This window comes from Diceros bicornis, chromosome 6 (assembly GCF_020826845.1).
Source record: "Diceros bicornis minor isolate mBicDic1 chromosome 6, mDicBic1.mat.cur, whole genome shotgun sequence".
In the NCBI taxonomy this organism is placed as follows: Eukaryota; Metazoa; Chordata; class Mammalia; order Perissodactyla; family Rhinocerotidae; genus Diceros; species Diceros bicornis.
In genome coordinates, this window is record NC_080745.1 from 84,840,123 (window position 1) to 84,867,227 (window position 27,105).

The 27,105-nt window shown below is 49.5% G+C and overlaps 1 protein-coding gene across 1 annotated transcript in view; it reads left to right on the forward strand.

The window, feature by feature from the left end:
* The window catches only part of HTRA1 (HtrA serine peptidase 1), a 50,109-nt gene that overhangs the window by 17,202 nt on the left and 5,802 nt on the right, over positions 1-27,105 (forward strand). The window contains exons 2-5 of the mRNA XM_058544190.1: positions 8,423-8,522; positions 8,960-9,164; positions 24,805-24,999; positions 25,940-25,972. Of these exons, the coding sequence (XP_058400173.1) occupies positions 8,423-8,522; positions 8,960-9,164; positions 24,805-24,999; positions 25,940-25,972 (533 nt within the window). The remainder of the gene's footprint in view (positions 1-8,422; positions 8,523-8,959; positions 9,165-24,804; positions 25,000-25,939; positions 25,973-27,105) is intronic.

A 27,105-nucleotide genomic window follows, 5' to 3' on the forward strand; every position in this document is an offset into this window, starting at 1 on the left:
ATGCTAGGATGACTGGAGCCAGGTCTGGGGCAGCTGCCGACCGGTGCGGGGAAGGGGCTGCCCTGCAGTTCTCCTAGGACTGCCAGGAGGGCCTGGAGGCTCTGTCGGCCCTTCTAAAGCAGATCCCTCCCACGAGGGCCACCGGGACTGGTCGCTGATGGAGAATCCAGCTGACTGAGGTGTAGCTCAAGTGTCCTGCTGGCGTCGCTCAGGGGTCCCCTTACACTGTGGGCCAGCCATGTGCTCCAGAGGGCCAGGGAGCCCGGCAGGGTAGGACTCGGACCTGCTACCTGGGCAGGAATTGGCGCTCCCACCTCTCCTCTGGCAGGTCCGGGTTTTATGGGATCTGAATCTTGTACAGTTCAGGGTACCCTCTTTAAGAAAAAGAATTCAAAATTATGAATACAACATTAGGCCTGAAAACGATTCTTTAGATTGAAAAAACAAACTACCACAAATTACAAATTTTAAAAACTGAACGAGGCTGGCCCGGTGGCGTAGCGGTTAAGTTCACATGCTGTGCTTCAGTGGCCTGGGGTTCGCAGGCTTGGAACCCTGGGCACAGACCGACGCGCTGCTTGTCAAGCCGTGCTGCGGCAGCGCCCCATATAAAGTAGAGGAAGATGGGCTCGCATGTTAGCCCAGGGCCAGTCTTCCACATCAAAAACAAAAAGTGAACAAATACTACAAACTCCACAAAACCCAGAAAAATTTCATGATGTTGTTGTTAACTGGCAGGTACACCTTCCCCTTTGAATACTTTAAAATACTACCCGCCCCTGCCCTGCCAAATGGCCACATTTGCCCCCGGATATCAGCCACTCTGACAGGACAGGAGATATGTGACAGTGGGAAGGAGACAATGGCCTCAACCAACTGCAGTTTAAATATTTTACTTCTACAGATTTTCCCAAAGCATTTGACAACTGAGTGCTTTGCATGGGCCCCTCGCAGGGCAAGTGGAGGGCTCTAGGCTGAAGCTTTGAATGCACTGTGAATCCACTTCTCTGAATTATTGCAGCTGTGCAGGGATTCAGGATTATCTGCTGCAGAGATCCCAAGAGATATCAGATGGGGGTTCCCAAACTTTCATGGTTTGTGGCACCTTTAGTGCCTCAGTAATTTTTTTGTGGCACCCCTAGGCCAAAAAGAATACCTAACAGTTTCATTCATCAAGTGATTAAGTCCCAACAACTTAATAAGTATTTGTGTCCTTACAACATAGTAGTCATTTGACAGAAAAGAAAACGTTATATTTTAATTTCATTATTCAATAATCAATAACAATTGCTTACGAATGGGCTCTGTGCACCTGTTGGCTGCCATATCTCAAATCTTGGAATCAGGTTGGACGCTGCCACCCCCATTTCCTATTCAACATTGATTTTTGTACGGTACTTGCTTTTAATCCCAGCGACCACCAGAAATCCAAATTCACAAAGATGTGGAATCATCAAAAGGAGTGTAGTGCAATCTGATTTTGAAAGTGTAAACTGCCTCGAGCTAGTTCTCAAGGTGTCCAACAGATATCAAATATCACTGTGTTTCCCCAGAAAATGTGAAATATCCTGTGAGTTTGCTGCGGCACTCTGGGGTGGCTCGGGCAGAGTTTGAGAACCATGGCATTAGGACCATAAAGACTTCCTTCTTTCTTTTTCCTGACTCACATCTAATCTTTACCTGAAATTTTTGCCTTAAAGATGAAAGAAATGCACATTTTGATGTACTATTTAAAGTAGTACTTAGCACATGTCCGGTTTTGTGCAAAATCTTTAGAGAGAGAGGCAGATAAAAGTCTATCCTTTAATTCACTGTCCCCTCATTGTGATTTTCATTTTTACTGCAACACATTTCCATCTATGTGATAATGTATGTCCAGTACTTAACTTAGTGCCTGGCTCTTTTCAGTAAACATTTAATAATGGAAGTGTGTGTTATTCTAATTTTGATAATAATTATTGAAACTTATCAACACTGGGGTGTGTCTCTTTCCTCCTATAAGGAAGTTGTGGAAAGTAGTTAAGAAGTATTATCTGTAAAACTCCAGGGATGATGGGTTCCAAGGCAGCAAGATTGGTGAAGCTGTGTGCTTGACTAGTAGTTTATAAAGAGGAAAGATGAATGATTTACTATCGTCTGATGGAATCCTGGCAATTTAAAAACTCATAAAATTAAGGAAATGTTGACAACTCTTAATGGGTCATTTGTTGTGTTATATCAGTAATGATAAATATTTATTAGGTAAGCGGAAATGTCTGTCTCTGAAATGTTGTGACATCATTCTACTAATCCTAGTTATTCAGAATTTTTCTGTTTAGAATAAAATCACGTACTATTAAGTCAGTCATTCAATTTTCTCTTTTTGAAATTTTTTTTGCATATTCTAGGTTCTTTGCTTTCCATATAAATTTTAGAAATAGCTTATCAATTTCTACAAAAACTCCTGATGGGATTTTCATTGGGAGTATGTTGACTCTCTGGATCAATTTTGGGAGAATAGATAGCTTATCAATAGGGAGTCTTTTGACCCATGAGTATGAGATCTGTCTCCATTTATTTAGGTCTTCTTTAATTTATTTCCACAGTATCTTGTAGCTTTCAGTGTATAGGTCTTGCACATATTTTGTTAAATATTTCCCTAAGTATTTAATATTTTTGATGCTGTTATAATTGGTATTTTTAAAATTTGAGTTTCCAATTGTTTATTGCTAGTACATAGGTATACAATTGATTGTGTATATTGACCTGTTATCCTGTGGCATTGATAAACTCACTTATTCTAGGTAGTATATTTATAGATCCCTGGTTTTTTTCTGTATGGATCCTAATGTCATCTGCAAATAAAGACAGTTTTATGTTCTCCTTTCCAGTCTCTATGCCTTTAATTTCTTTTTCTAGCCTAATTATTCTGTCTAGGACTTCAGTAAAATGTTGAATGGAAGTGGTACAAGTGGATGTCCTGCCTTGTCCCTATTTTTAGAGGGAAAGCATTCACTCTTTCACCAGTAAGTATGATGTTAGTTTTAGGTTTTTTGTTGATCTGTTTTATCGGGTTGAGGAAATTCTCTTCTGTTTCTAGTTTGCCAAGTGTTTTTATCATGAATGGGTGTTCAATTTTGTCATATCTTCTTTTTGCATCTATTGAGATGATCATGTGGGTTTTCTGCTCTAGAATGTAAATATGGTAAATTACATTGTTTGGTTTTTGAATGTCAAACCAATGTTATTTACTCTTTCCTAGGGTAAACCCCACCTGGTCATGATATATTATTCTTTTTATTATATTGCTCATTTCTATTTGCTAAAAAATTTAAGGACATTTGGTCTGTGTTCATGCTGGATATTAGTCTATAGTTTTCTTATAGTGTCTTTTGTCTGCCTTTATATTAGGATAATGCTGAGTTCATAAAATAAGTTGGGCAGTGTTTCCCTTCTTCTATTTTTTGGGAAAGTTTGTGAAGTGTTAATTTTTGTTTCTTTCTTAAATGTTTGATAGAATTCACAGATGAAGCCATATGGGCCTGAAATTTTCTTTGTAGGAAGGTTTTTAAGTACAAATACAATTTCTTTAATACATATAGGAGTGTTCAGGTTACCTATATCTTCTTGAGTGAGCTTTGGTAAATTATGTCTTTTAAAGAAACCTGTCCATTTCATCTGAGCTATAGAATTTATTTTCATAAATTTGTTCATAACATTCCCTTATTGTACTTTTTATGACTGTAGGATCTGTGGTGATGCTTCCTCTTTGATTCCCAATATTGGTCATTTTTGTTTTTTCTCTTTTTTCATTAATCAGGAATGTTAGGAAATACCTTATATTCACTTTTCTGAATTTCGAGTGGCCAGCTTTCTGTAAATGGCAGGCCATTACTGAACGGCAGCCAATTCCAGCTTTCTGTACAATAATGCAGCAGTTAGAAGAGCCAGGCCTTGACCCTGCATGAGGCTTCCCATCCTCATTACTTTCTGCCATGTCAGTTCTGGCCCAACTAAATGAGGCCCTGACTTCATAGAGGGAAGTATGTTTGTCTTTTTCTGGTGCAGGTTGGTTGCTCCATGGGAGTTTGAGAGCGCAGCTGGGCCTCAGTTGAGGCTAGATTATTCTCGTGACTCAGCTGCCCATCTCCCTTCTGCAGTGGCGGTGGGGTACTCTTGTGAGCTGAGGAACAGAGGGAAACATCAAAGCCAGAAAAACCGGCCTGCCACACAGCTTCGCTTTGATCTTTTCCTCTGCAGTGGTGGTCATGATGGCCCTGTTAGGAGGAGCCTCCAGGACTGACACAGATTTGCTAAGATGGAGGGAGTGGTTCTCTGGACACCTTCATCTCTCCCTTTACTTCCCTGCTGTACCTACTGAGCAGCACCTTTATCAGTTCTTCTGTTTTTTTGTTTTTAAACTAGATGCCATGACTTGGTCAAGCACTTCGTGTACAGTAGGTCATAAAATCAGCATCGAAAACACAGTGAGGTAGGTGTTATCATCACGTCTTATGGACAAGGGGATAAGACTTGGAAGAATTAGGTGACATACCTAAGGTCACACAGCAAGTAAGTGCTGCACTGAGTATCACACTCTGATCCGTCTGAGACCAAAGCCTGTGCTCTTCCCCATTCTCCCCATGCTGGGCAGCCTGGACACCCCAGCCATCTGTGCTGCTCAGAGAGTGGGTTGTGGCAGAGCCAGCCTGGGTCCGTCTCTGGGAATTCTCCACCTGGATTGACCCCTCTGGAAGGAAGACAATTGACCTGCAGTTGAGGTCAGAGCAGATGGGGCCAGCCAGGGTTTCTACAGACCTCGAGGCAGCAGCAGCTTTCTCTAGTTTGATGAACAGTCTTTTAAGTGGAGCAGGACTCTTTTAAGTGGAGCAGGACTTTAACACTGAGCCAAGCTGCTCTTAGAGACACTGTTATTCCTCATTCTGAAATTGCATTTGCAGAAGCCAAACACTTCTTCTTTGGTTTGACATTTTGCCCATCTTTGAACAATTAGTTGATGTTCCTTATGTTCAATTGTTTCTGCTCTATTTAGTTTTCCTGTTGACACTGGTCCATCAAGTGAAGGTAATGGAGGTCACTGGTTGCTTTTTCATCTGAGCTGCACAATTGGGCCTGTCAGTTGGGCCTTTCAGTATGGTCTGTGGTCCCACTGCTCCTCCTTTCTGTTTACTCCTCTGCAGAATTAGGAGAGTCCTGTGCCCAGTCTCAAATCCCACAAGTTCTTTCTCTTGCTGTAGTACACTGGGGTGAGAGGGAGAGACAGGGATCAGATCACAGAATTTTGGAGCTGGAATAGACTTCATAGCTCATTCCAGAGGCAGTTGGTCCCATTTTACAGATAGGGAAATGGAGGCCACCCAGCAGACTGAGTATGGAACCTGGGCCTTCTCATGACCAGGCCAGTGTCCTCCCTGCTCTCTCATGTTGCTTTTCCAGCGTGGACAGACCCTGGAGCCACTTTCTCTAGTTTGTGTGAGAAAGCGACTGATTCTTATTTTGCATGGAAACACTCGTGTTCATTTTCACCCCTGATGTGGGCAAATTCCCCCGTGCTTATTTGGGAAGTCAGAAAGAGGAAGTGAGTTAATGATACTTAGGGGGAAGACTCTAGTAATCCTCCTTCTTGTGAGGGTCTCAGAAACTCCATGCTTCCCTGGGGGCTGTTGGCCTTGTTGGACTTCAACCTCCTTCTGGCCTTTCCCAGGAAGCTGGTCTGAGGAAGCCCAGATGCGTTTGTTTACAGCTGTCTCTGGGTGATGTTCTCCAGGTTCCGTGTTGGGAAGGAATGTTTCTATCCCCTTATTTATATCTCCCATTGGAGAACTCAGGGAGACACACCGATTAATTGCAACTACTTGGAAACCTGGGAGGGTAGCAGATATGTATGGGGGTGGTATTAAGTGGAAAAGTTGTGGATGAGCTCAGATTTTCCTGTTAATTTACGCTCTCTATTAAGAAAATTTAGTGTCTTCGGAGAAGTCATTTAAAATCTGTGAGCCTTGGTTTCCCTAAATATAATAAGTAATTATATTTAGGGAACAGTGTCTGATTTTCCTATTCCACAGGAAGGTGGGAAAAATAAAAATAAGGTTCCATGTGAAAGTATTTTGAAAGCAAAAATAATAAAATGATGCTACCATGAATTTGTTGAATTAGTTTGTCTTGCCTGGTAGTTGCAGGTTGTTTTCTGTGCCTTAGAAAATCATGCTATGCAAAAAGAGAACATATTCCAGCCGTGAAGTAACGCAGCTCAGAGCCCAGTAGGCAGGACAGAGAGGGGTCTTTGTTCATCGATGGCCTCTCGTTTCCAAGAAGGAAAGCCTGAGAGGCAGGCTGGTTCCCGATATGGGTCCCTGTGCCCAGTGGTATGGAGTTGAGTTACTGAGGTCCCTGGTGGGGACACACAGCTGTGGTGGGGACTGAGGAAACAATCTGAGGAAAGGAGGCTATGATGCCACTGGGGGAGTCTGTGGATGTGCAGCTCTGAGAGCCACGGAGGACTTGAAAGTGTCACAGCTCTCATGGAGGGCCTAGAACCTGGGGAAGGGCTGCGCCGCCACACAGAGGGAGGCATGTGTGTATGTGTGTGAAAAACCCATGTTCATTTTCACCCCTGATGTGGGCAAATTCTCCCATGCCTATTTGGGAAGTCAGAAAGAGGAAGTAGTTAATGTTCCTTAGTAGCAAGATTCTAGTAAACGTATATGTACATAGGAGTGTATGCATGTAGGTGTGTGAGTGTATGTATGTGTGTGAGTGTAAGAGTGTATGTGAGTGTGTCTTTGTGTGAGGGTCAGATGGAGTCTGTATGTATGAGCGTGTCTGTATGTGTTTATGTGTATATATGTGTATGTGCATGCTCATGAGTGTGATAGCATGTGTGTTTGTGTATGAGTGTGTGCATACTCTTGTATGTTTGTGTGAGTGTGTGTTTATGTGTGTAGTAGGGGCAGGGCACACAAGCCCTTTGGTAAATATGGGGCAGTTTTGCTGGCAGTGGTTTCCTTTTAAACTGAGGGCTTGTGTTGCAAATCTTGCCGAGTGAGCTGTGACGGGGAGTGAAAGGTGAGAGCGATAGACCAATGCTTCTTAGACCATCTGTGGCGAAGGAACAGGTTTCTTTTCCTTTTATCTCCTATCCATCATGTATCAATACTTTGTAAAATATGCTAAAAATGAATTACTACCGAAATTCGATAAAAAGACACAAAATACAAGTCTTAATTTTAAATTTTTAGATGCAGCAGGCATAAGATTACTCTGTCGCATCGCTATGAAGGTTTCTGGTAGCTTCCATCAGTTTCTCCCGGGGCTGAGTGGTCCCTGGAGCGTGCTGTGTGCAGCGCTGAGCTAGACTGGCGGGCTGAGGTGGAGATGAGGAGAGAGAAGGAAGGGTGTGTGCGTTCTTAGCTGCAGGCAAGCCTAGAACCCCACTAGCCTGTTTAAACAGAGAGAGACTTGTTGAAGGATCTCAGCAGGTGGCACGGATTTGGGGCCAGAGTGACAGGCTCAGGTTGCACTTTTGGGGCCACACTGCCTCTGCCACCGACGTGCCAGCAGAATGAGTGCTCTGCATCAGATGCCGTGGGTGTGAGCAACTGGTTGGTGGAAACTAACATTTTGCCTTGCTGGGAGCTCTACACTGGGATGCGTGACAGCTTCGTCTGAAAGTAGCTTTGAAAATGTCCGCCATATGGGGGTTTGCTAATTATAGTGTGTGTGTTTACATAGAAAATTATGGTCATTCGACTTTCTCTCTCTTTTTTTCCAATAGTATCAAGGTACCTCTTGTGCCTTTCTCCCTGGGACGTCCCGGGGGCTGGAATGAATGGTTAAGGTGTGGTGGAAAACTGCTCTGGGGACAGACAGTGGCTTCTGCTGGCCTTGTGGCATCAGTGGGAAAGAGGATCTGCATCTTTGCCTTAATGCTTTTTCATAATAGTCTTTTAAATCTATAATGTCTGATGGGCATCTTGTCAAAAACAACCTCAGCCCCCCTTGATGGTGGTTTGCTGAGAAGGGTTGCTTCTTTGTGGTGCCATGGGATTCGGGGAAGGGACACTGGTGGAGGATGATGCCATGTCAAGGTGACCCTTGGGCGACCAACTTTTTAGAATAGCTGGTAGGTCGTCCAGGTATTTGTGAGTGTCTCTTGCTCAACATTTTCACGGTGAAACTATTGAGAGGAAAGAAGCTGAGTAAAGGGGTCATGTTTGATGGTTTTTGCTCTCTTATCTGAGTGGGTATTTCCTTGAGAGTGGGAAGGGTCTTTGCAGGTCTGTGGTCTTGTCCTCACCCCTCTCCCGGTTTCCAAAGACCTCTGAGTGTGTACCTTGGCTCCTTCTCACCTATGTCCCTCTCCAGGTGGCCACAGCACAAAGCACAGTATCATTATGTGTCTTGTCTTTGCTTTTGTTCTCAGGGCAGGAAGATCCCAACAGTTTGCGCCATAAATACAACTTTATCGCCGATGTGGTGGAGAAGATCGCGCCTGCCGTGGTTCACATTGAATTGTTTCGCAAGTAAAGAGGGCATTCTTTTTTCTTACAACCTCTGAAGCTTCTACCAATAAATGATGCCATTAGCAAGACATCCGAGCTATTTTTGAGACACTCGAAATTGTCAAAGTGTCACTGAATATATTCTTACAGGAAGATATCGTTTTTCCCTAACCATGTTTTCCCGTTTGACTATTTAAATTTGCATTCTTGACCCCTCTAGATGTTTTAAGAGCCTCTGGCTCTGAAGAGATTCCCTAAGAATATTTTCTAAGTGGAATTTTTTAATGCATGTAAAAGTCAGCATTATGTTCCATTTCTTAATGTTAAATAAACCCGGTGTGTAAAGTAACAATTGCTAGATGTGTGTTGCCTTTGCAGAACCAATCCATTGATGTGTTGAAGAGGTGATTTTAAGGTGTTTCAGGCTGAACGAGGTCCTCCTTTGGGTTCTGTTCCAGGCTTCCTTTTTCTAAGAGGGAGGTGCCCGTGGCCAGTGGGTCTGGCTTTATCGTGTCCGAAGATGGACTCATTGTGACAAACGCCCACGTGGTGACCAACAAGCACCGGGTCAAAGTGGAGCTGAAGAGTGGTGCCACCTACGAAGCCAAAATCAAGGATGTGGATGAGAAGGCGGACATTGCACTTATCAAAATTGACCACGAGGTAAGTGTGTTCCCCACCTGCAGAACCGAGTTCTCAGGGGCCCTGGCTAAACGTGGCAAAACCTGGAGAGGTCACAAGGCACCAGAGTTCCCCGATTCCAAGAGATTCTCAGGGAGAGAGCTGAAGCTGGACTGAACCTGTCAAATCTGAGCATAGCATTTAGGAGATGCTGAGTGTGGCCTGGGGTGGCGAAGGGGTGGGGCTCATGGAAGCTTCTTTAATAAGCAGGCTATAAGATCAGAGACTTGTAAAAATAGTATTTTACTTTTTTTTTTTTTTTTTTTTGCTTGAGGAACATTAGCCCTGAGCTAACATCTGTGACAATCTTCCTCTATTTTGTATGTGGGTCGCTGCCACAACACAGTTGATGAGTGGTGTAGGTCTGCATCTGGGATCTGTACCTGCGAACCTGGCCACCAAAGTGGAGTGCGCTGAACATAACCACCAGGCCATGGGGCCGGCCCCAATATGTTACATTTTTATAAGGGAAAGCAATAGGTTTGTAAAGAAACCTTCCGTTCCTGACCCTGAGTCAACTGTGGTTACAGATTCTTCTTCATTTGTACCTTCACCAGATTTGAAAACAAAGCCGGTCTCCCAAATTGCAATTTTGTAGGGTTACTAAATGTGCTTTAAAACAATACTCCACACTCAAAAAGTTTTGGAATCCTTGAATTAAAACAAAGCTAATGGATTCTTCCTTACAAAACTTTTAATATGCTAATGTGCACATGACTCTCCTGCAAACACATGTATACTCCAAGTTATGATGATCTGAGTACAGAACTTTTTTTTTTTTTTACAAAACTGAGACATAATGAGCTCTATTTGGGAAATGCTGTGCTTGAAAATGGTTTGCTTTCTATTTAAATATTCTCCTTACAGTTGTTTTTGCTCTGTTGATTTCTTTAGCAAAGTCTTCATACCTGAAATAAATCCAGTTCTTACTAGACCATCAAAAATTCCCACTTGTTGGTACATTGATTTCGGAGGTTTGGTTGGCTGTGTGGCAAGTGCACTGAGATTGCATTTTCTGGTTTCTTCACACCCTTGTAATTTTCCAGGCTTCGTATGGAAGGAAGAATCAGGGTAGTTTGGAATCTTGTTGCTGGCCTGGGAAAAGATCGTAGACTGAGAGCCAGGAGGGATCTTCTCTTCCAGCTCCCTGCGTGACTTTACCTGGATGTGGGCTCTGAAGTCAGTGTGGTGTTGCACAGGCTATTTTTGTGTGTGCTGCTCAGCAGGGCAGAAACAGGCTCTGTGCCCGGTGTAGGTAACTGCCGTTTGGCGAGGTCGCAATTGCATATTCTATTAGGTTACTGGAATTTCTGAGCAACAACTAATGTTTCCAAATGTGTTTATTGGTCACAGTATAATCATAATAACTTCTACTTGATAAGCTCCAATGCTGGGCCAGGTTCTGCCTTCACTTGTAACTTTCACCTAATCTGTAAGATAGCTATATTATCCCCATTTTATAGAGGAGGAAACAAGGGCTCAGAGAGCTTAAGGAACCTGCCCAAAGCCACACAGCTACGCTGCGGTGAAATTATAGGCTCCTAAGACAGCCAGGCTGCCGCTCCCCAAGTGCCCAAGGATGGAGCCTGACCTTTTGGTGTGAAGGGAGGGCTCAACTTTAAATAGCCCATGGGAAGGCTGGTGCATCCCCGTTTAGGAACATGCTGCTAGAAAGGTGTCCAGGATGTGGTAGTCTCACCGGAAGGAGGCTGGCCAGAATAGCACATCCTGTGGCCACATGCGGACTGCTCAGCTCCACTGAGCCCTTGGAAGGCGGCCAGCAGTGGGGGCTCTGCAGGCGGGGCGCTGATCCGGACACTGCGTGAGCTGCCCCTGCTGAATAACTCTGTGTTTGGAACGCGTGGGCGCATACCGTGCAACTGCTCCTGGCCCCGGGGGTATTCTTTTCAGATTTGGAGCCAAGGTGGAGGGTATGTCCTGGTGGCACCCCTGGCATGTCCAGGCAGGATGTGAAAGATCTCAGCAGACCAGCTTTGCAGAGTGTTTCTGACCTGCGCCCGGGAGCCCAGCCCTTCTGCCCCCAGCACGCTATTTGAGATGTGTTTCTAGCCCAAGAAAAAGGGGCTTCAAAATTTAAAGTTGAACTCATGTGGCTTTTGAAAATGGAATCGGAAATGAAGGGATATTAAATTGCAGACACCCACACAAAGACTGGTTTCCACTGACTAAACTGCTTTTTTTGCTGATAGTAGTTGGAAGTGGGGAGAGTAAATGCGTTGCTTCCAGCTCTTTCCCTCTCACTCCCGCAGTTTGATGATGATTTGGAGCGGGGTGGAGACTGGCTTGTAGTGAGGCTTGGTTTGGAAGGAGCATCTGACCCCGGCGAGTGCAGTTCAGCCCAGCACACGATTTAATACACGTGCGGGCAGTGGTGGGGTGTGAGCTGGCCTCGCATTGTGTCGCTCTCGGAAACAACAGAAAAGCAATAGCAGGAAAACTCAGAGGAGGCAGGACAAGACCAACAAAATTGAGCTTGAGGATCGAAAGCTCTTCCAAACGGTGCTTGCCATGTGAGGCCATGGCCCAGTCTCCCCAGGGCCATTGTCAGATAACCCAGTGAAACTGGTGTGACCACCCGCCACCCACACGGGCCCAATGGCTAAGTTGGTGGCTCATAATCTGGGCCCATTTCCTCCCCCCAGCGTCATGATTTGGCTTGAAGGGTTCTCCGTGACTTCAGCAGCTGCTGTCCTTCCTGAGCGTGGTATTCGAGCCACTTCTAATGAATGAATATTACCACGACTTTAATGACGACATCGGTCGTCGCTGTGCACTTGTCATGCAGCCACCCTTCTTCTGGGAGCAGCAGCCAGCATTTCTTTGGGGTCTACCTCTCCCCCACTGGCCAGTCTTGGTGGGACCACCAGTCATGGCGCCCTACTCCCTGGGGCCAAGGGGTGGACACGACCCGTTAGACCAAGCAGATCCTCCTCTGGAGCTGTAGCTGGATGTCACCCCCAGAAAAGCTACATGGCTGAAGCTGGTGTAGCCGCTGCTGCTGAGACCCCCCTGTCTGAGTTCCTGCCCTTTCTGAGCCTAATTTGTCTACTTTTCCTTCCCTTCTTGGAGCTCCCCTCACATCTCCAGTAAACCCCCCTTAGCTTGAAGTTGCCAGAGACGTTTCTGGGCTTGTGACCAAAAGACTCTGTTTTTTTGTTTGCTTCTCACTGCTGAGCAGACACATGTGCACTCACTTTCCTGTTGAGTTTTGAGTCAGGGAGAACTTTCGGAAGAAAGCACACAGCAGAGCAGCTGTCTCTGCCTGGTCTGCTGCCCCCCACCAAGCTGGAGGAGGAGGTGGGCCCATCCCCTCCAATGGTGGCCAGGCATCCCTTTCTGTGCTTCTGTCCTAGGATTTGCAACTCCCCTTTCCTTGGTTGCTACTGGGGCCCGCACTCGCCTGGAGAGGGAATGCCAGCTGCAGGAAGCAAGGACAGACAGTGTGCATGCGAACATTTTAATAGAAAGCAGCTTTGAGGGCAAACTAGTGCAGCTTCAGAGACAAACTGTTTCCAAACGCATGTAACATGACACTGGCCGTGTTTGCAGAGCATTTAAAATTTTTATCCAAAGGCAGCATTTTGTCCATGCAGTTTTTCCCTGAATGGTTCACAGAGAGAGAAAGGGGGAGAAAGAGAGAGAGAGGTAAAAAGAGAGCGACTTGGTTTCTTTAGGCCAGAGTACAGGGCAGAAATGCTGGGGACATATGAAGAAGGTAAGAGGGGAAAATCCCTTTTGCTCCAGCTGTTTTTCCAGCTGTGTTGATTAGGAAACACGCTGGAGAAAAGCATATGCCCCCCTCGATGACTGCAACTTTCAGATCATGTCCTGTCTACCCTGTATAAAACCCTTTACCCATTTCCCACTGTTCTTACAAAGAGATCTTAACTGCTTGCCAGGGCCTTGAAGGCCCAGCCTGATGGGGTGCCCCCTGCCTTCCCACCTCCCCAACCTCATCTCCTCCCTCTGCCCCTCACTCAGTCTGCTTAGCCATCTGCCTCCTCTATTGCCTGCCACAAACCAGGGCTGTTCTCCTGAGGGTCTTGGTCATCCCCTCCCCTGGGATGTCTCCCTCCAGCTCCTCCATAGCTGACCTTCCCATCCTTCAGGTCTCGGATTAAATTCTGCCTTAGCCTTTCCCTGACCCCCTACTGAAGGTAGCTCCCCGTGTCCCAATCCCTCCTCCCCCCGATCACTCTGGGGACACACAACCAAGAGATGATCACGTTGTGCTGATCATTTTTCCCTCCTCCTCTCTTTACATAATTGACTGTTGTCTTATTTATTTGTAGATTTAAGTTTATCTTCGCTGCTGGAGTGTGAGGGACACACCTCTCTTGGTCACTTCTCAGGTAGTAGATGCTTGAGTTGTCAAGCATCTCGCCTGAGGATGAATTTCAGGGCCCTCTGCTCTGTGGAATGCTGGAGCGGGGAGGCACCAGGGGCTCACGCTGTGAGCCTCTCTGTCATTTCAGATGAGGAGATGATCCTGCAGCAGGCTGGTTGCAGAACCCTCCCCTTCCCCCTAGACTCCATGGCCAGTGCTCATCTGATCCCAAGGGCTGCCTGGAATTGGATGGGCCTGTGGCTCTGCCGGGGGTGCAGTAGCTCTGTGGTCTTTGGGAGCTCAAAGCGCTGGTGGGGATTCCTGTGGGTGCTTTGCTGTGACGCCAGCAGCCAGGGAAATATCTGGAAGCCGCCTTGTGGAGGCTTGTGAGGTGGTTTTCTTTCCTTGCCCCACCGGGCCTGCACCCGTCCCTGGCCACCTTTGCGCCAGATGCCACCTTCAGGCCTGTTTGAAGTGGCTGGAGAGGGAGACCTCTGGGCTCGGGGCCGCTTTGTTTTCAGAGGGTCCCTTTACTGCTGAGCTGGCTGCCAGGGCCAGAAGAGCTGACACCACTGATCTCAGTGACGTTCAGAACTGGGGTCGCTCCAGGAAGGGGGGTGAGGGGCCTGGGGCCTGTCTTCTCCAGCCTGAATCTGGCCCAGTGTGTGGTGAATCTGCCCCGAGATCCCTGGGTGAGGAGGCTCCAGGCGGCCCCCTGGGACGGTGGCGGGGGCGGGGAGCGGCCAGGCGCTGAGTGTGACTCATGCCCACCGCCGGCAGCCGGTTCTCCTCAGGCAACCCGATTGTCAGAAGGGCTGACTAAGCCGCCCGAGCTTGTCCAAAAGTGAATCAGATAACACGGAGCCCGTTCTGGAGCAGCTTCCCGTCTTCTGGAGTCTGTCGCTCAAGCTCATAAAGCTCGGGGAGCCTGGAATGTGGAGCGTGCCACCACAGTTACCCTCTTCATTTGTCTCTGTGTTTCCATTCTGGATTCTTTCTCCCCACTCCCTCTGTACTGGCCTTCTTGTGGTCTCTCTTCTTTCTCTCCCTGAACTTGAGGGCTGCCATCGCATTTGCTAAAGATGCCACAGACCCTGCTGATGTTGCAAGGCTTCTATTAGCATATTGATTTTTACCATTTTTAGGGGGTGGGAATCAATATTTCGTTAGGTCATGTACATCCAGACAGCAGAGTGGAAGCCGGCTGTTATTCCCCTGTGCCAGCCTTTGTCCAGAGGCTGATGGGGACGTGGCTCCTTATTGTTCTGGTTGCAGCTCCTTCTGGAATGTGAAAACATTTCAGTTCCCCAGACCATCAAAATCGGAGCCGTTGTGTGTTCTCTGGCCCAGTTTCAAGAACTTTAGTTGATTGTTAAGGAAATTCTTTGGCTATGTTTTTCTCTTAATATGGTAATGCCTTTTTTCATTTTGGCGCTCTCTCTTCAGGGAACTGGATTAAGACTATTATTTATGGTTCTGACAAAGCAGTTCCCAGGTTGTTGGGGCTGAATTTGTAGGTGCCCCATCGAGAATGTCTCCTGTGCCCTTCACTGATTCCATTTGACAGTTTAGTGAGTGTGTAACAGTGTGTTAGAGTCCATGTTGACCAACTGCGGCCTGCAGTCCAAATCCGGCCCTCCATCTGTTTTTGTAAATAAAGTTTTATCGAAACACAGCCATGCCCATTCCTTTATGTAGAGTCTATGGCTGCTTTTGCCATGCAACAGCAGAGTTGAGTAGTTGGGATGGAGACCGTATGGCCTGTGAAGCCAAAAGCATTTACCTTTTGGCCTTTCACATAAAAAGTTTGCCAACCCCAGTGTGAGATGATTAACACCTCGTCTTAGAGGAGTTGAATGTGCTGGGAGCTAACTATGCGCATAAAAGCCAAGTGAGGTGACACACTAGGTCACCAAAAGGGAAAGGACAGAGACGCTGATTTCATTTGCTCTTTCTCTTGGAGGGAATTGTGCTTCTTTGCTGACAAAGATGCTTCGGTCTTGCTGGATTAAGCAGAGAGAGGCCTTATTTTTGCTCATTTCTTGTAATATCAGTAGAGAGGAATTTACATGAATTCCAAGGTGTTGTAAATTATTTTCCAATTTTAAGTCCTAATGATCTTTTAAGGTTTGGTTTATTCGCTGTTTCAGTTCTTCCTTATTCATTGACTATAAATATGTATTGAGCATCTGTCTTGGACAGATGCATGTTAGGTGCTGAGGATGTATGAGTAATGGGTGAAAGCCATGGAGCTTGTGGTCTAGTGTGGGAAACAGCTAAACTGGAATGAATCTGGTGATAAGTACAAAGAAGGAACAAGTAGGAGGAGAGGTAGAGGCACTGGGGGCTGGGGAGACCTCTGTGCACAGTGTAGGATGAAAGACGGCTGAAAACCAGGCTGCATCCAGAGTCAGTTACCCAGCCTGAAATGCCAGGCGTTGGCTAACCCCAATTATTGAGCTAACCCCAATTTTAAGATCCTGATGGATCGTTTAGGGTCTGGTATGTTCATTCTTTCATTTACTCACTTTCACATTCATTGATTTTCGTGAATACTTATTGGCCAAACACTGTTGGCCACACTGGGATAGCGACATTGGCCAAGCTGAAGTCAGTGGACGAAAGTGGGGGGATCAGAGGGGCTGATGTACGGACAAGGCAAGAGTTACGCTTGATGGAGACGATGTTTTTCCTCGTCTGGACGCCACAGGACATTTACAATCACTGGCTGCTGGGCTCCCATATACAACTGTTGACATTTCGTGGTTTAAACAACAAGAACAAGGGAATATTTGAAATGCCAACGTTTCTTGATATACTTACAGGAGACTGATACTACGGTGGTGTTCATAAACAGTGGGGAGCAAGGCTCTTTCGCTTTTCGTTTGCTCTCTTTTTGTTTCTGCACAGCCGTCTTCTCTCCTTTTTCTCTCTCCCTCCACCTCTCCACTCCTCTTATCTCTCCCATCTGACCTTCTCCCACCCTGCCACCCTCCCATTCATCCCACCTCTCCCACTTCTGCCGTCCCTGTTCAGCAACAACGACATGTCAAGTGGGGAAACGGATGGAAGAACCCTGTTCTTCTGAGTTCTGTGTGTGGGTGACCTCAGTGCCATGTAGCAGATCCTGCCTGCCCTGGCCTCTCGGCCCCGTGGTCTCACCCCTGCAGCACCCTCCCTTGGCTGTACCCTTGACCTTGTCATCACCGATAACCTCCACCCTTTCTAATCTGTATCCCAAGCACCTCACTCTCGTCCACCGCTTCCAGCCCTGGCACGGCCGCTTTATGGGCGTGTGACGTGTGCACTCACAGGCCCTGTGCTCAGAAGGGCCCCTGCTTGGGGGTTAATGCTCTGAGGTCACTGGCTTAATTTTATCTTGCAGTTGCTGTTTTGTAAGTGAGGTCCAATGAGTCAGCGGGGTGTGTGCTGGGGGCTTAGAGCCTTGACTCACCACTGTTCCTCCTCCTGCCACCTCCCTACCTCCCCAGGATGGGTTCTCAGCCTCCCTGCTCCCCTGTCACCTGGGACACCTGGCCCCATGCAGCGATAACTGCCACCCTCCATCCCCCAGGGGGTGTGGGCATGGGGAGAGTTGTGTTTGGGTGCACACACCCCACGGCCTCTTGGGGCAGCGAGTGGTGGCAGGCCTTGGGCAGATGACCCCCTGGGGCATTCTTCCGGTGACTAGGCAGGGCCAGGCCTCTTCCACTCCATCCAGGTACCTAGTGCATCCTGCTTGGAAGGAAGTTGCAATGCCCTTGGGGGTTGTTCATCCTCTGTGGGTTGAGCGATGGGCCCTTGGGTTGGGGAGATGCCTGGCTCGAGTTCCCTGCCCCCAGCCAGGCACAGTGTGTGGGTCCGTCTGGTATCTGGTAGGCAGAGCACTGAGACCTGAGGCCCTGGGTGTCCACACTCACCTGGTGAGTATCTTTGTGTCCCAGGGAGCACAACACTAAATAACAAATAGGAAACATCATGACAGGTCAAGAGAGAGAATGTGGAAGAAAAGAAAAAGGGTTATATTTTAGTATCTTGAATGACACTTTTTGTGCACTTTCTGAACAAGGGGTTTGCATTTTCATTTTTCCCTGGGCCCCACAAATTATGTAGCTGGTCCTGCCCCTAGTAGCTCAGCTCCAGCAAATCCCTGGTTCATCTGGGTCCACAGTCCACTGATCTGCTCACCTTCTGCTGTCCCTCACCCCCTCGTGGGCTCACTTCCCTCCTGACTCAGGCTGGGTCACTGTCTCTCAGGCACGTCTTAGATGCTAACACCCCCTGAACTCCTCTGGGGCCTGGTTTTTTCTTAGGGGGCCTGCGAGCTCTCTGGCACTGCTTCTTGCTGGGTATGGGGGGTGTGCTATTCTCCCTATTGCATATTTTTTAAAGAAAATGAGAGGCTAGCATAACTGTTTCCAGAAGGCATGTTGAATCACTCAGTTGAGTAGCAGCCAGTTACTGCAACACTAGCCTTTAAGGAACCTTCAGCCAACACACAGGACCAGCCTGGAAGCCCGGCCCCTGGAAAACGAGTGAGCTGGGCAGCTGGTGGATGCAGTGGCTTCTGCAGATTCAGCAAAACAAACATTTTTGTAACAGGAGCACTTTATACTTTTCCAGGAAGAGAAAGAAGTAGTTGACTTGCCTCATTAGGTTAAAAAAAAGCTGCCAACTTTTCTTTAATTTAATTGATTCATTTTCTTGCTCTTTTCTCCAAGCTTCAGGGAACGAGGTTCCAACAAAATGAGCACAAAGGGGCCATTTGGCAAAGCCCAGTGCGCCCAGAAGCTGAAGTGCTGATGCGTCATTGCTTTTAGGACCTCTCTAGAGGGTCACTGGCTGAGCCAGCATCCGGAGAATTCCAGGAATCCCCCAACCCCTTGCAGCTGCAGGAGTTCGCAGGGATTATGACCCCCTGGGGGAATTGCGTGAAAAGAGATTTATTAAGGACTCTGATACCTGTTTTGATCTTATCAATTTAACCATTATCTGCTAATAGGTTTTTTGGAAGTCAACCAGGTCTTCTGGAAAGAACCCTAATTGTCAGAGCTGGAGTGACCTTGGACGTCACCAGCTCAATCCCCTTATTTCAGAAGTGGTAAAATGGAGACCCAGAGATCCAAGTCTCTGGATGGACTTGGATGGACTGAGTTAGTTCAGGACCAAGACCAAACTCTGATGTCCAGCTGCCTGGGACAGGGTGCTCCCAGGATGTGGCACTGTGTGTGTGCGCGCATGTGTGTGTGCGCGTGTGTGTGTGTGCATGTGCGTGCGTGTGTGCATGTGTGCACGCGTGTGCATTTTGTCTGAGTCTTCGCTTCTGCACCACCCTTGGCTGATGCTGGAGGGTAAGCCTGAAGCAGCCCTCAGCCTGGGACATTTCTCAGCACAGCTCAGCTTTCTTCCCCCGGGAGGCTGGCTGGTTGTGACTCACCTTCAGCGGGAGTCCAGGCCACACACAGAGCACGTGAAGCAGACAGTGCCGCACAGGCCTGCCTCCATGCCCCAGCCCGGCTTGTCTGAGAATAATTCGGGCTCCCACCCTCGAGAAACAGCATGGCCCGGGCCCTCACTCTGAGGACGCACGAACTCGGCTCTTCTGGCTGGCCTCTATTCTGATTTCTCTTCAACGCCCCCATCGTCCTGTTCTGTGTCACCTCTGCTCCCGCCACCTGCCCCTGTGAAATGGTCAAGGCGCAAAGAGCTCTTTCTCGATGGCCGGCCGTGTACCCTGAGCATCTGGGCCAAGTGGGCTGATGAGAAGAAGACCTGGAATGAAGGTGCTGGGGATTCCAGTCCTGTACCACCACCCTTGCTGTGGGACCGTCAGTCCCCTTGTGAGCCGAAAGGGCACAAGGCCTATCCCCTCTGTCCCAGGGACGGCTGGCTGTAAAGGCCGAGGGAATGACAGAGCATGAGGCGCTGGCCAGGCTCTGCTTGGACCACTTGTATCTTGCACTGACCATCACTTTCCTTTGAAGCCGACTTCTCCTCTTGCCCCTACGCCCACCCCCCAAAAACCCGGCATGAACGAGCGTATAGTTATTAGAGCGCTTTGCAAACACTGTAGGTGTTAGGATCACCACTCTAAAATGAACCATTTTCCTCTAAGCTTCGTGGACTCTGATGGCCGCCCACCCCTCAGCCTCCTTGCCCTGCTGGCGGAACCCTGGGCTTGTCTTAGGTCCCCCCAACCCACCCTATTCCTAACTCAGGCAAATCCTGAGGGGCTAAGGTAGTCATGGGGCCACGTTCCCCTTGCCAAAGGGTGGTTGAGGGTCACCTGACGACTGGATGCTCGCCGATGATCCATGTGCTGGGCCCTTCTGGATTCTCAGCTGTTCTGAAGAGACACCCGGGAGAAAAGACCCTCTTAGTTTCCCTGGGCATGTCACATCTTTATGTCATGTCTGGAAGGGCTGTGGCCGTCTCATGACCGTGAGAACAGGCTGAAGTTGATCAGACAGAAAGAAGGAAGGAGCCCTTCTCGATGTTGTCCTTTGAGAATTTGAGGTGATCGGCCCTGGCACCACCCTGCCCATGAACAGGTGGATATTTATTCCATTTCAGGTTGGATTTTGTATTAGTTGTAGCTGAAAAAACCGTAACTGATGCACCGAAATAATTTTTAGTGTTGATCTATATTTAGCCCTTATGGAAGATTCTAGGCTGAGCTGACTATGGGGAAGGAGATGGACTTTCTCTTTCTACGGCTGTGTGTCCTGGTGTGTGTGTCCACCCGTCAGGTGGTGGATGTCATTGCGGGGCATGGTGGATTTCATTGATCTTCTGTGTTCACTGTGCCGGGCACATAGGAGACGCTCTGTGAATCTTGTTGAGAAAGTTGTCTTTCGTTTCGTTTCCTGGACCCAGTGCTGCCAGGCCTGCTGGTGGTTGTTTTCTTGCTGTGATCTAAATGAATGGTAGAGCCTTCTTTAATCGTGAGATGCACCAGCATCTTCCAAGTTTCAGGATTAAATCCGCCACACACTTAGTATCCCGTCTGCAGCTAGGGGTCACTGATTTCACGCAGACAAGATAAGTCTGGAGTCCACACCCGGGACTCCTCACAGCCTCATCTGGGCTGTGTCTCCATCAGCCTGGGTGGCGTGGGCTGACAAGTCGGGTGTTAGGGGGATTTTCTTAAGGTCCCTCTTGTTGGTTCTGCTGTGAGGACGTCATTCAGCATCAGTGAGTCACTTGCGGTCTGCTGGCAGCTGTGCATGTCAACCAGATGTCCCTTCTTTTCTAGGCCTCCCAGGCTCCTCCCTCTCATGAGCAGGAGCGTGACCCGGAGAACCGGCAGTGCGATGGACTCACTTTGGGATGTCCCTCGTCCTTGAGGGACTTGGGCCACACGTGAGCTACAGGCCCTCCAGGTGGGGCCCAGGGCTCCTTCTCGGCTCTGATATGGAGCCTCGGAGCCTCGGAGTTTTGCTTTTGCCACTTGCGAGCTCTGCCACCTCGCTGCTTTTGTGCGCACGCCCCACTTGCATTTTCATCCCCCCGTGGCTGGAGAACCTGACGTGAGGACGGGAGCTGCACGCCCCGTCCTTCCTCCTCTCCTCCTGCTCTGCCAAGTGGGGGGATGCCTGTGCTTTGACATCGTAGGCGTGCCTCGAGGTCCAGCGAGATGGTGAGATGTGGGAAGTGGCTGTTAGGAGAGGGGCTGGCATCTCTAAGATGGCCTGTGACCGGGGCCACTTCAGAGGGAGACCAGACAGTGTCTGCAGCCGGGATCCCCGAGACGGCTTTGATGTGGGTGGCGCGGGAACCAGCCTGCGGACAGCATCGCAGGGTTACACCGGGAATGGGCGGCCCCCGTGTTCCGCATCTGCAGGTCAAGGCTGAGGCGTGGCTTTGTGCTTCCAGCCATATCTGCATTTCGTCTCCACCAGGTCCCCCCATGGAGCGTGTGTCTAGACAGCTTTGGAATAAGATGCTCAATTACTGAGCAGGATTTGGCCAGCGGAGGTACAGCTGCGCCAAGCAGACAGGCCTGAGGTGAGGATTCAGGCTGAGAATGAGCTGTATTTGGATCTGGAACTGACCGGAGGGCCTGATGTTCCTGGGGCCAGCCGGCCCCCAAAATGGCTCCCAAAAAGCATTTTGACTTCACGAGGACGGTAAATCTGGCCTGGCCCACATCTCTGTCCCATGTCACTCCCCTGCAAAGATTTCTGCCTGCAGTTAGAATTCTGGGTTAACACGTACTAGGGGCAGGTCTGAGAGTTGAGACTCCTGTTTTCTTCTTAGGCTGCTCATCAGCTGTGAGAAGTCACTCCATCACTGAGCCTCCGTTTCCACATCTGTAAAATGGAGTGAAATATGCCCTAACTCCCAAGGTGGTCATGAAAGTGCTTTGTCATCTGGATTGATTGTCATCACATAAATTCAGGCTTCATACTATAGCCCCCCCAATATGTAATCTACTTGCTTTTTTCTGTGGTATGATCGTCCTTTGTAATCTATGAAATGTTTGAGGGAATAAAAACTTAATGTGGTAATTGGTGTCGCCCATTGGTGCAGGTTTGACTACATGGCTCTTGTGACCTGCGTTTCCTCCTCTTGTGCTCAAGTGAGGACTGGTTCTCAGGGAGATTCCAGGCTCGTATGACTGCTGTCCACTTGTCTGAGCCCATGTGGTCAGCTGAGAGTGGACGACTTCACTGCACTGGGGCCAGGCTGACCTGGGCTCTCTGGCAGTAGACAGCGTCCTCGGAAGGCCTGGCAGTCCCCAGTGGGCAGGCTGAGCGGCTCGCAGGCCCTTGGTTTCTCCTCCCCTTGGGAGAGTCTCTCCTCTCTGTCGTCACAGTGTCTGCTCCCCCAAAAGCGTTTGCCTCCTTCCCTCGTCCTCTGGGCCTGAGCTCAGACCTGGAAGAGGAGAGTTTGAGGGAGCACTGTCTTCAGGCCCCTCTGCCTTCTAAGCCCCCTGAGACCTGGGCGCCTGGGTCGGGCCCCTTCCCAGGGTGGGGAGGTGGAGTGGCAGGGATGTGGTGAGCAGATGCTGATGAAGACCTCCCAGTGAGTCCTGCCATGTCACTTCCTGCTGTGGTTCCCAGTTGGTGGTTGAGCTGATGGGGCTGGGCCCACCTTTCTCTGTTTGAAGTTGATTCCTTGCCTTGAAGTTGGTGAAAAGCAACTGTTATCTTGGGCAGCCAGGCAGCCTCAGCCCCAGGAGCCTTTGCCACTTTGTCCCCTTGCCCAGCCCTAAGCCCAGCCCTGAGGGCCGTTCCCTGGCCCTTAAGGAACGATACTGTCCCCGGCGTGCCTCCCCCAGAGGGGCCGGGTGCACACCACTGGCCCTGACTCCCGCCCCACTCCCACCCCCACTCGACTGTTGGATGGAGTTGTTCCTGGCAGGGCCGGCTGGCGCAGGCCCAGGATAAATGGGCTATGCTGAGCTTGCTGGGGTTCTGCTGCACGCTGATGAGCTCGGGGAGCGTGGGGCTGCAGCCCTGCCCACTTCAGGGCAGCACCATGCTCTCTGGCCGCAGGAGACCAAGGGCAAAGGGTCACTGTCAGGGCAGACCTGCACCACCAGCCTTCCTCTGGGTGGAGGGCTGGGTGACACAGACTAGCCTGTGGGAGTTTCGTTGGTGTGGTTTCCTCCATCGGGTCTGCACAGACCCCGATACTAATAACGATAACCCTTAACACTTGTATGATGCTTAATGTCCCACTTACATGATGCTTAACATGAGCCAGGTGCCATTCAAAGAGCCGTTCAGGTCTTAAGTCACGTAATTCTCACAACTAACCAATGAGATAGGTGTGCTACGTCATTCCCTTTTTCCAGACGAGAACACTGAGGACCCAGTGGTCGTAAGCTCAGGCCAGGACCTAATCAGGCAGCCTGGCCCTGGGTCTGAGCTCTTGACCACAGCGCTCTCCTGGGCCTCCCAGTGTCTGTGATCTGAGGGGCGTTCCTTCTCATGTGGTCTCTTCAAGTCAGTTTTAGGTCTTAGATCCTTTCTCCAACATTCCTTCTTCCTCCATGAACTTTCGGCCCAGCAGCACCTTCCTTATTTGGGGTGGGAGGGGTCTTTGTGGCGCCGTGCTGTGAGGTGGATGAGAAGGTCTGGGTTTGGGGCCACAGTCCAGGTTTAAATCCCTGCTCTGTCTCAAGTCTCCCAGTCGCTTGGAGCCTCAGTTTCTTCACTTGTTAAATGGGCCCAGTGATCACCCCACCTCACCCACTGGTCTCTGCTCCATCCCTGGCAGAGGAGATGCTGAAGTAACGGCTGGTTTCCACTCACCCCACCCTCCTGGCCCCCTTGCCTCTTTCTTTCTTTTTTGGGGGGGACACACATGAATTGCAGTTAGCATGAGGCCTGGGCTAGGTCTTTGCCTTCTGGGCCTGGTCCATATTGCTCAGGGCACTGCTTCTTTTGACTCAGGGAACAAAGGTGAAAGGAACTCGGAGGTTTGCTTGGCTCCAGGGGGACATGGGGGCGGGAGGGCCTGAACCCTCTGGGATGGAGGCCCAGCTCCCCTCAGCCCCAGGCACTCGAGCTAGCTTTATTGTGTCTCGTTTTAATGTGAAGAGTGGTTTCGGGCTCCTGGCTCTGCCTGGCCTTCACAGGGCATGAGGATCAGGCTTGTTGGGTTAACCAGCCCGCCCGGCCGGGGAGCAGAGGTGTTGGTTGATGGAAGACGCTTCTTCCTCAGGCGAGGAGAGAGCCACTTCTTGGACCTTGGCATCTGGGGGCCTGGATGCCTTGAGCACCAAGCCCATCCCGGCCCCTCCCCAGAATTGCTGGGGCCTTAGCACAGAGGTGCACCGAACTGAGTCAGTGCTGTTCCCCGCGTTCAGCGCTCCCGGTTCTCCGGGACTCAGGTGGATGTGTCTATGATAAGGGGGGCAGATCCCCTCTTTCCCTTCCACCCCAGGGGTGTGTGGGCTCAGGATCCTTCTTTGCGGCTTCGTTCCCTACGAACCCCCAGGTAGTCTTGCCCCAAATCCTAAATTCGTCTCCCTCTGTCTCCTGGCCTCAAGGTTTCAGAGCGAGTCTGTGCCGACAGCTTCAAGGTGTGCTGAGACTCCAGTAACTTCCCCACGTTGTCTTGGTCTTGCCCTGTGACAGCTCAGGACGTGTTGATTGTTGTGGGTGGGAGGGAAGTGTGGCCCTCGGCCCGGGAAGGGATGACAGGCCTGACCTCAGTTTCCCCCAAGGCCCGGTGAACACTGCTGGGCGTTCCGTGACACCTGTGCGTTTATCCATCCTGTGAACTCAACCAAACGCAGCCATGCCAACCTTGTGTTTCCAGGGAAACCTGCCCGTCCTGCTGCTTGGCCGCTCCTCGGAGCTGCGGCCGGGAGAGTTCGTGGTCGCCATCGGAAGCCCGTTTTCCCTTCAGAACACGGTCACTACCGGGATCGTCAGCACCACCCAGCGCGGCGGCAAAGAGCTGGGGCTCCGGAACTCGGACATGGACTACATCCAGACAGACGCCATCATCAACGTGAGCCCCGCCTGCAGGGCCGGGCGGGTTTAGGAAAGCCGGGCTTAGGAACCAGGGGTGAGGCAGGCTCCTCAAGGTGCTGTCCAAGGGGTTCCCTTTGCACCCCTAGAGCAGCTGAGGCGGAGGGCTGGTCCTCCCCCGTAGCCGTCTGCAGGGGCTCCTGTGAAGGGCCTGTAGCTGTGCCCAGGTCTGCCGCCGGGAGGAGCCCCCACCCCCCGAGGGTCAGCGGCCCCTCAGTGGAGCTGCTTCCTGCGGGAGGGACGCTCACCCTGGCACAGGCTCTGTGGCCCCCAGGAGGGGTCTGCTCCGCCTTGGGCCGCAGTCTGAGCGTCACCCCTACACTGTTCAAAGTCTAACGAGGCCAGGGGTTGTGCCACGCAATCTCATAAATGGAATCTTTTTTAAATCACGTTTTTCCACTGCAGCTGTCTCCCTATAGGATTGACGTTTCTAAAAAGCAATGTTTTTTTCTCCCTACATCTGTCTAATAAATAGCAAACACAACATGTTTTGTTCACTCACTGCTCTAACAGGTTTTATTCCCAAACTTTCTTGTGATCTGCAAGAAGTAGTGGAAATAGAACAAACTGTGGGTTTCCAGCCCTGGCAGCAAAGTCAGGGTCACACGGATGGGGGGCTGTGCAGATTTGAAATACCGTGATGCTGGAGCAAGCGGGCAGCCAGCCTGTTGCCAAGAGAAGGAGGTTGTGCTGGGTGTTTTAGGGATTCAAAGGTGGCCTCTGGAGCAGAAAAACATTCCCATTTATGGCACATCTAAAACTTCCTCAAAATTGTTAAGGTCCTTTTTTTCCAGCAAAGTATTAGGTTGACAGGAACAAATCTCAGGAGAGAACCTACACTCGGGAACCTGCCAGGCAGGGAAGTAGATCGGACTATGTAACGACAAACTCCTAACTTTGTAATTTTTGCTTTGTTTCAGTATGGAAACTCCGGAGGCCCATTAGTAAACCTGGTAAGGCCTTTTAAAAATCTATGTACATGCTTTTTTTTTGCTTTCTTTTCACACATGAACTTTCCAAAGCGCATTATTTAATTCCTTTAAAGTGAAATCTGTGAATGTACTGCATCCTTGCAAATTACCCTTCTTGTCTTTTCTGGAAAGAGCGAGGCATCTGGAGTTGAGCACTGGAAGTGTAATGCCAGCGGAGATGCTTGTGTTTCAAAGTTACAAGTAAATGCAGTGGAATTCAGGTCCAACCCAGGAGGAGTTAAAGGAGCAGGCCGTTATTCTGAAGGTGTCAGCAGTTCTGGCCTGTCACAGAGCGGCACCTCCTTCAAAGGACGTCTCCAGGCTGCTGAAGGAGCTGGCTTGGCTCGTCTACAGTCTTTGTCTTGGCCAGGAGCCCTCCCTTAAGACCTGCCTGGAATGAGGAGTTACCCCGCTCACAGAGATGTCACTTCAGTCTGTTTAAATACATAAGCACGAAAAGGGAAGTCTTAGAATCAGACTGTCAGAGCGAGGGCGCAGCTCGGGGGTCACCCAGCTCGACTGTTGTTTACAGGAGATGAAATCAGGCCATCTCTAGCAAGGCCCAGGATGGCAGCGCCTCCTGGATGGGCCCTGGGAGTCGGGACTGAATTCTCAGTGCTGCGGGAGTGTGTGAGGAGTGATGTCTACTCTCCTGGCAGTTTTCCTTTCTAAGCCCAAGTGGAACACGCCATATAATAATAGCCTCCGGAATGATGGTGGGAGGGCGTGAGGGGAGCCTGTTGTTCAGGGATTGTTTCCTATGGTGCAGCATTCCCTAAACTGTGAGAGTATCTTGAATTGAAGCACACCCTGTAGACTGGCTTCCTCCGTGATTTAAAGCTAGCCTGCAACAAGCAGAGGAAATGAGGCATGGTGGTGCGCCCTCTGCCTCTCCCAGCCCCCCGCAGCGTCCCCACGCTGCTGTCTGAGACGAGACTGCATTTTCCTGGTAGTGAAGCATGGGGGCCCTAGGCACTAAGCTGGTTCCTCCCTGGTATCAGCAGAGGAATCTTAAGATCATTGGAGATGGAGAAGCAGGAAGGTGTGGATGGCCCCCTAAAGGACTCAGAGGTTTTGGAAACGTATTTCCTGTGAATCAAGGTGCAAATGAGCAT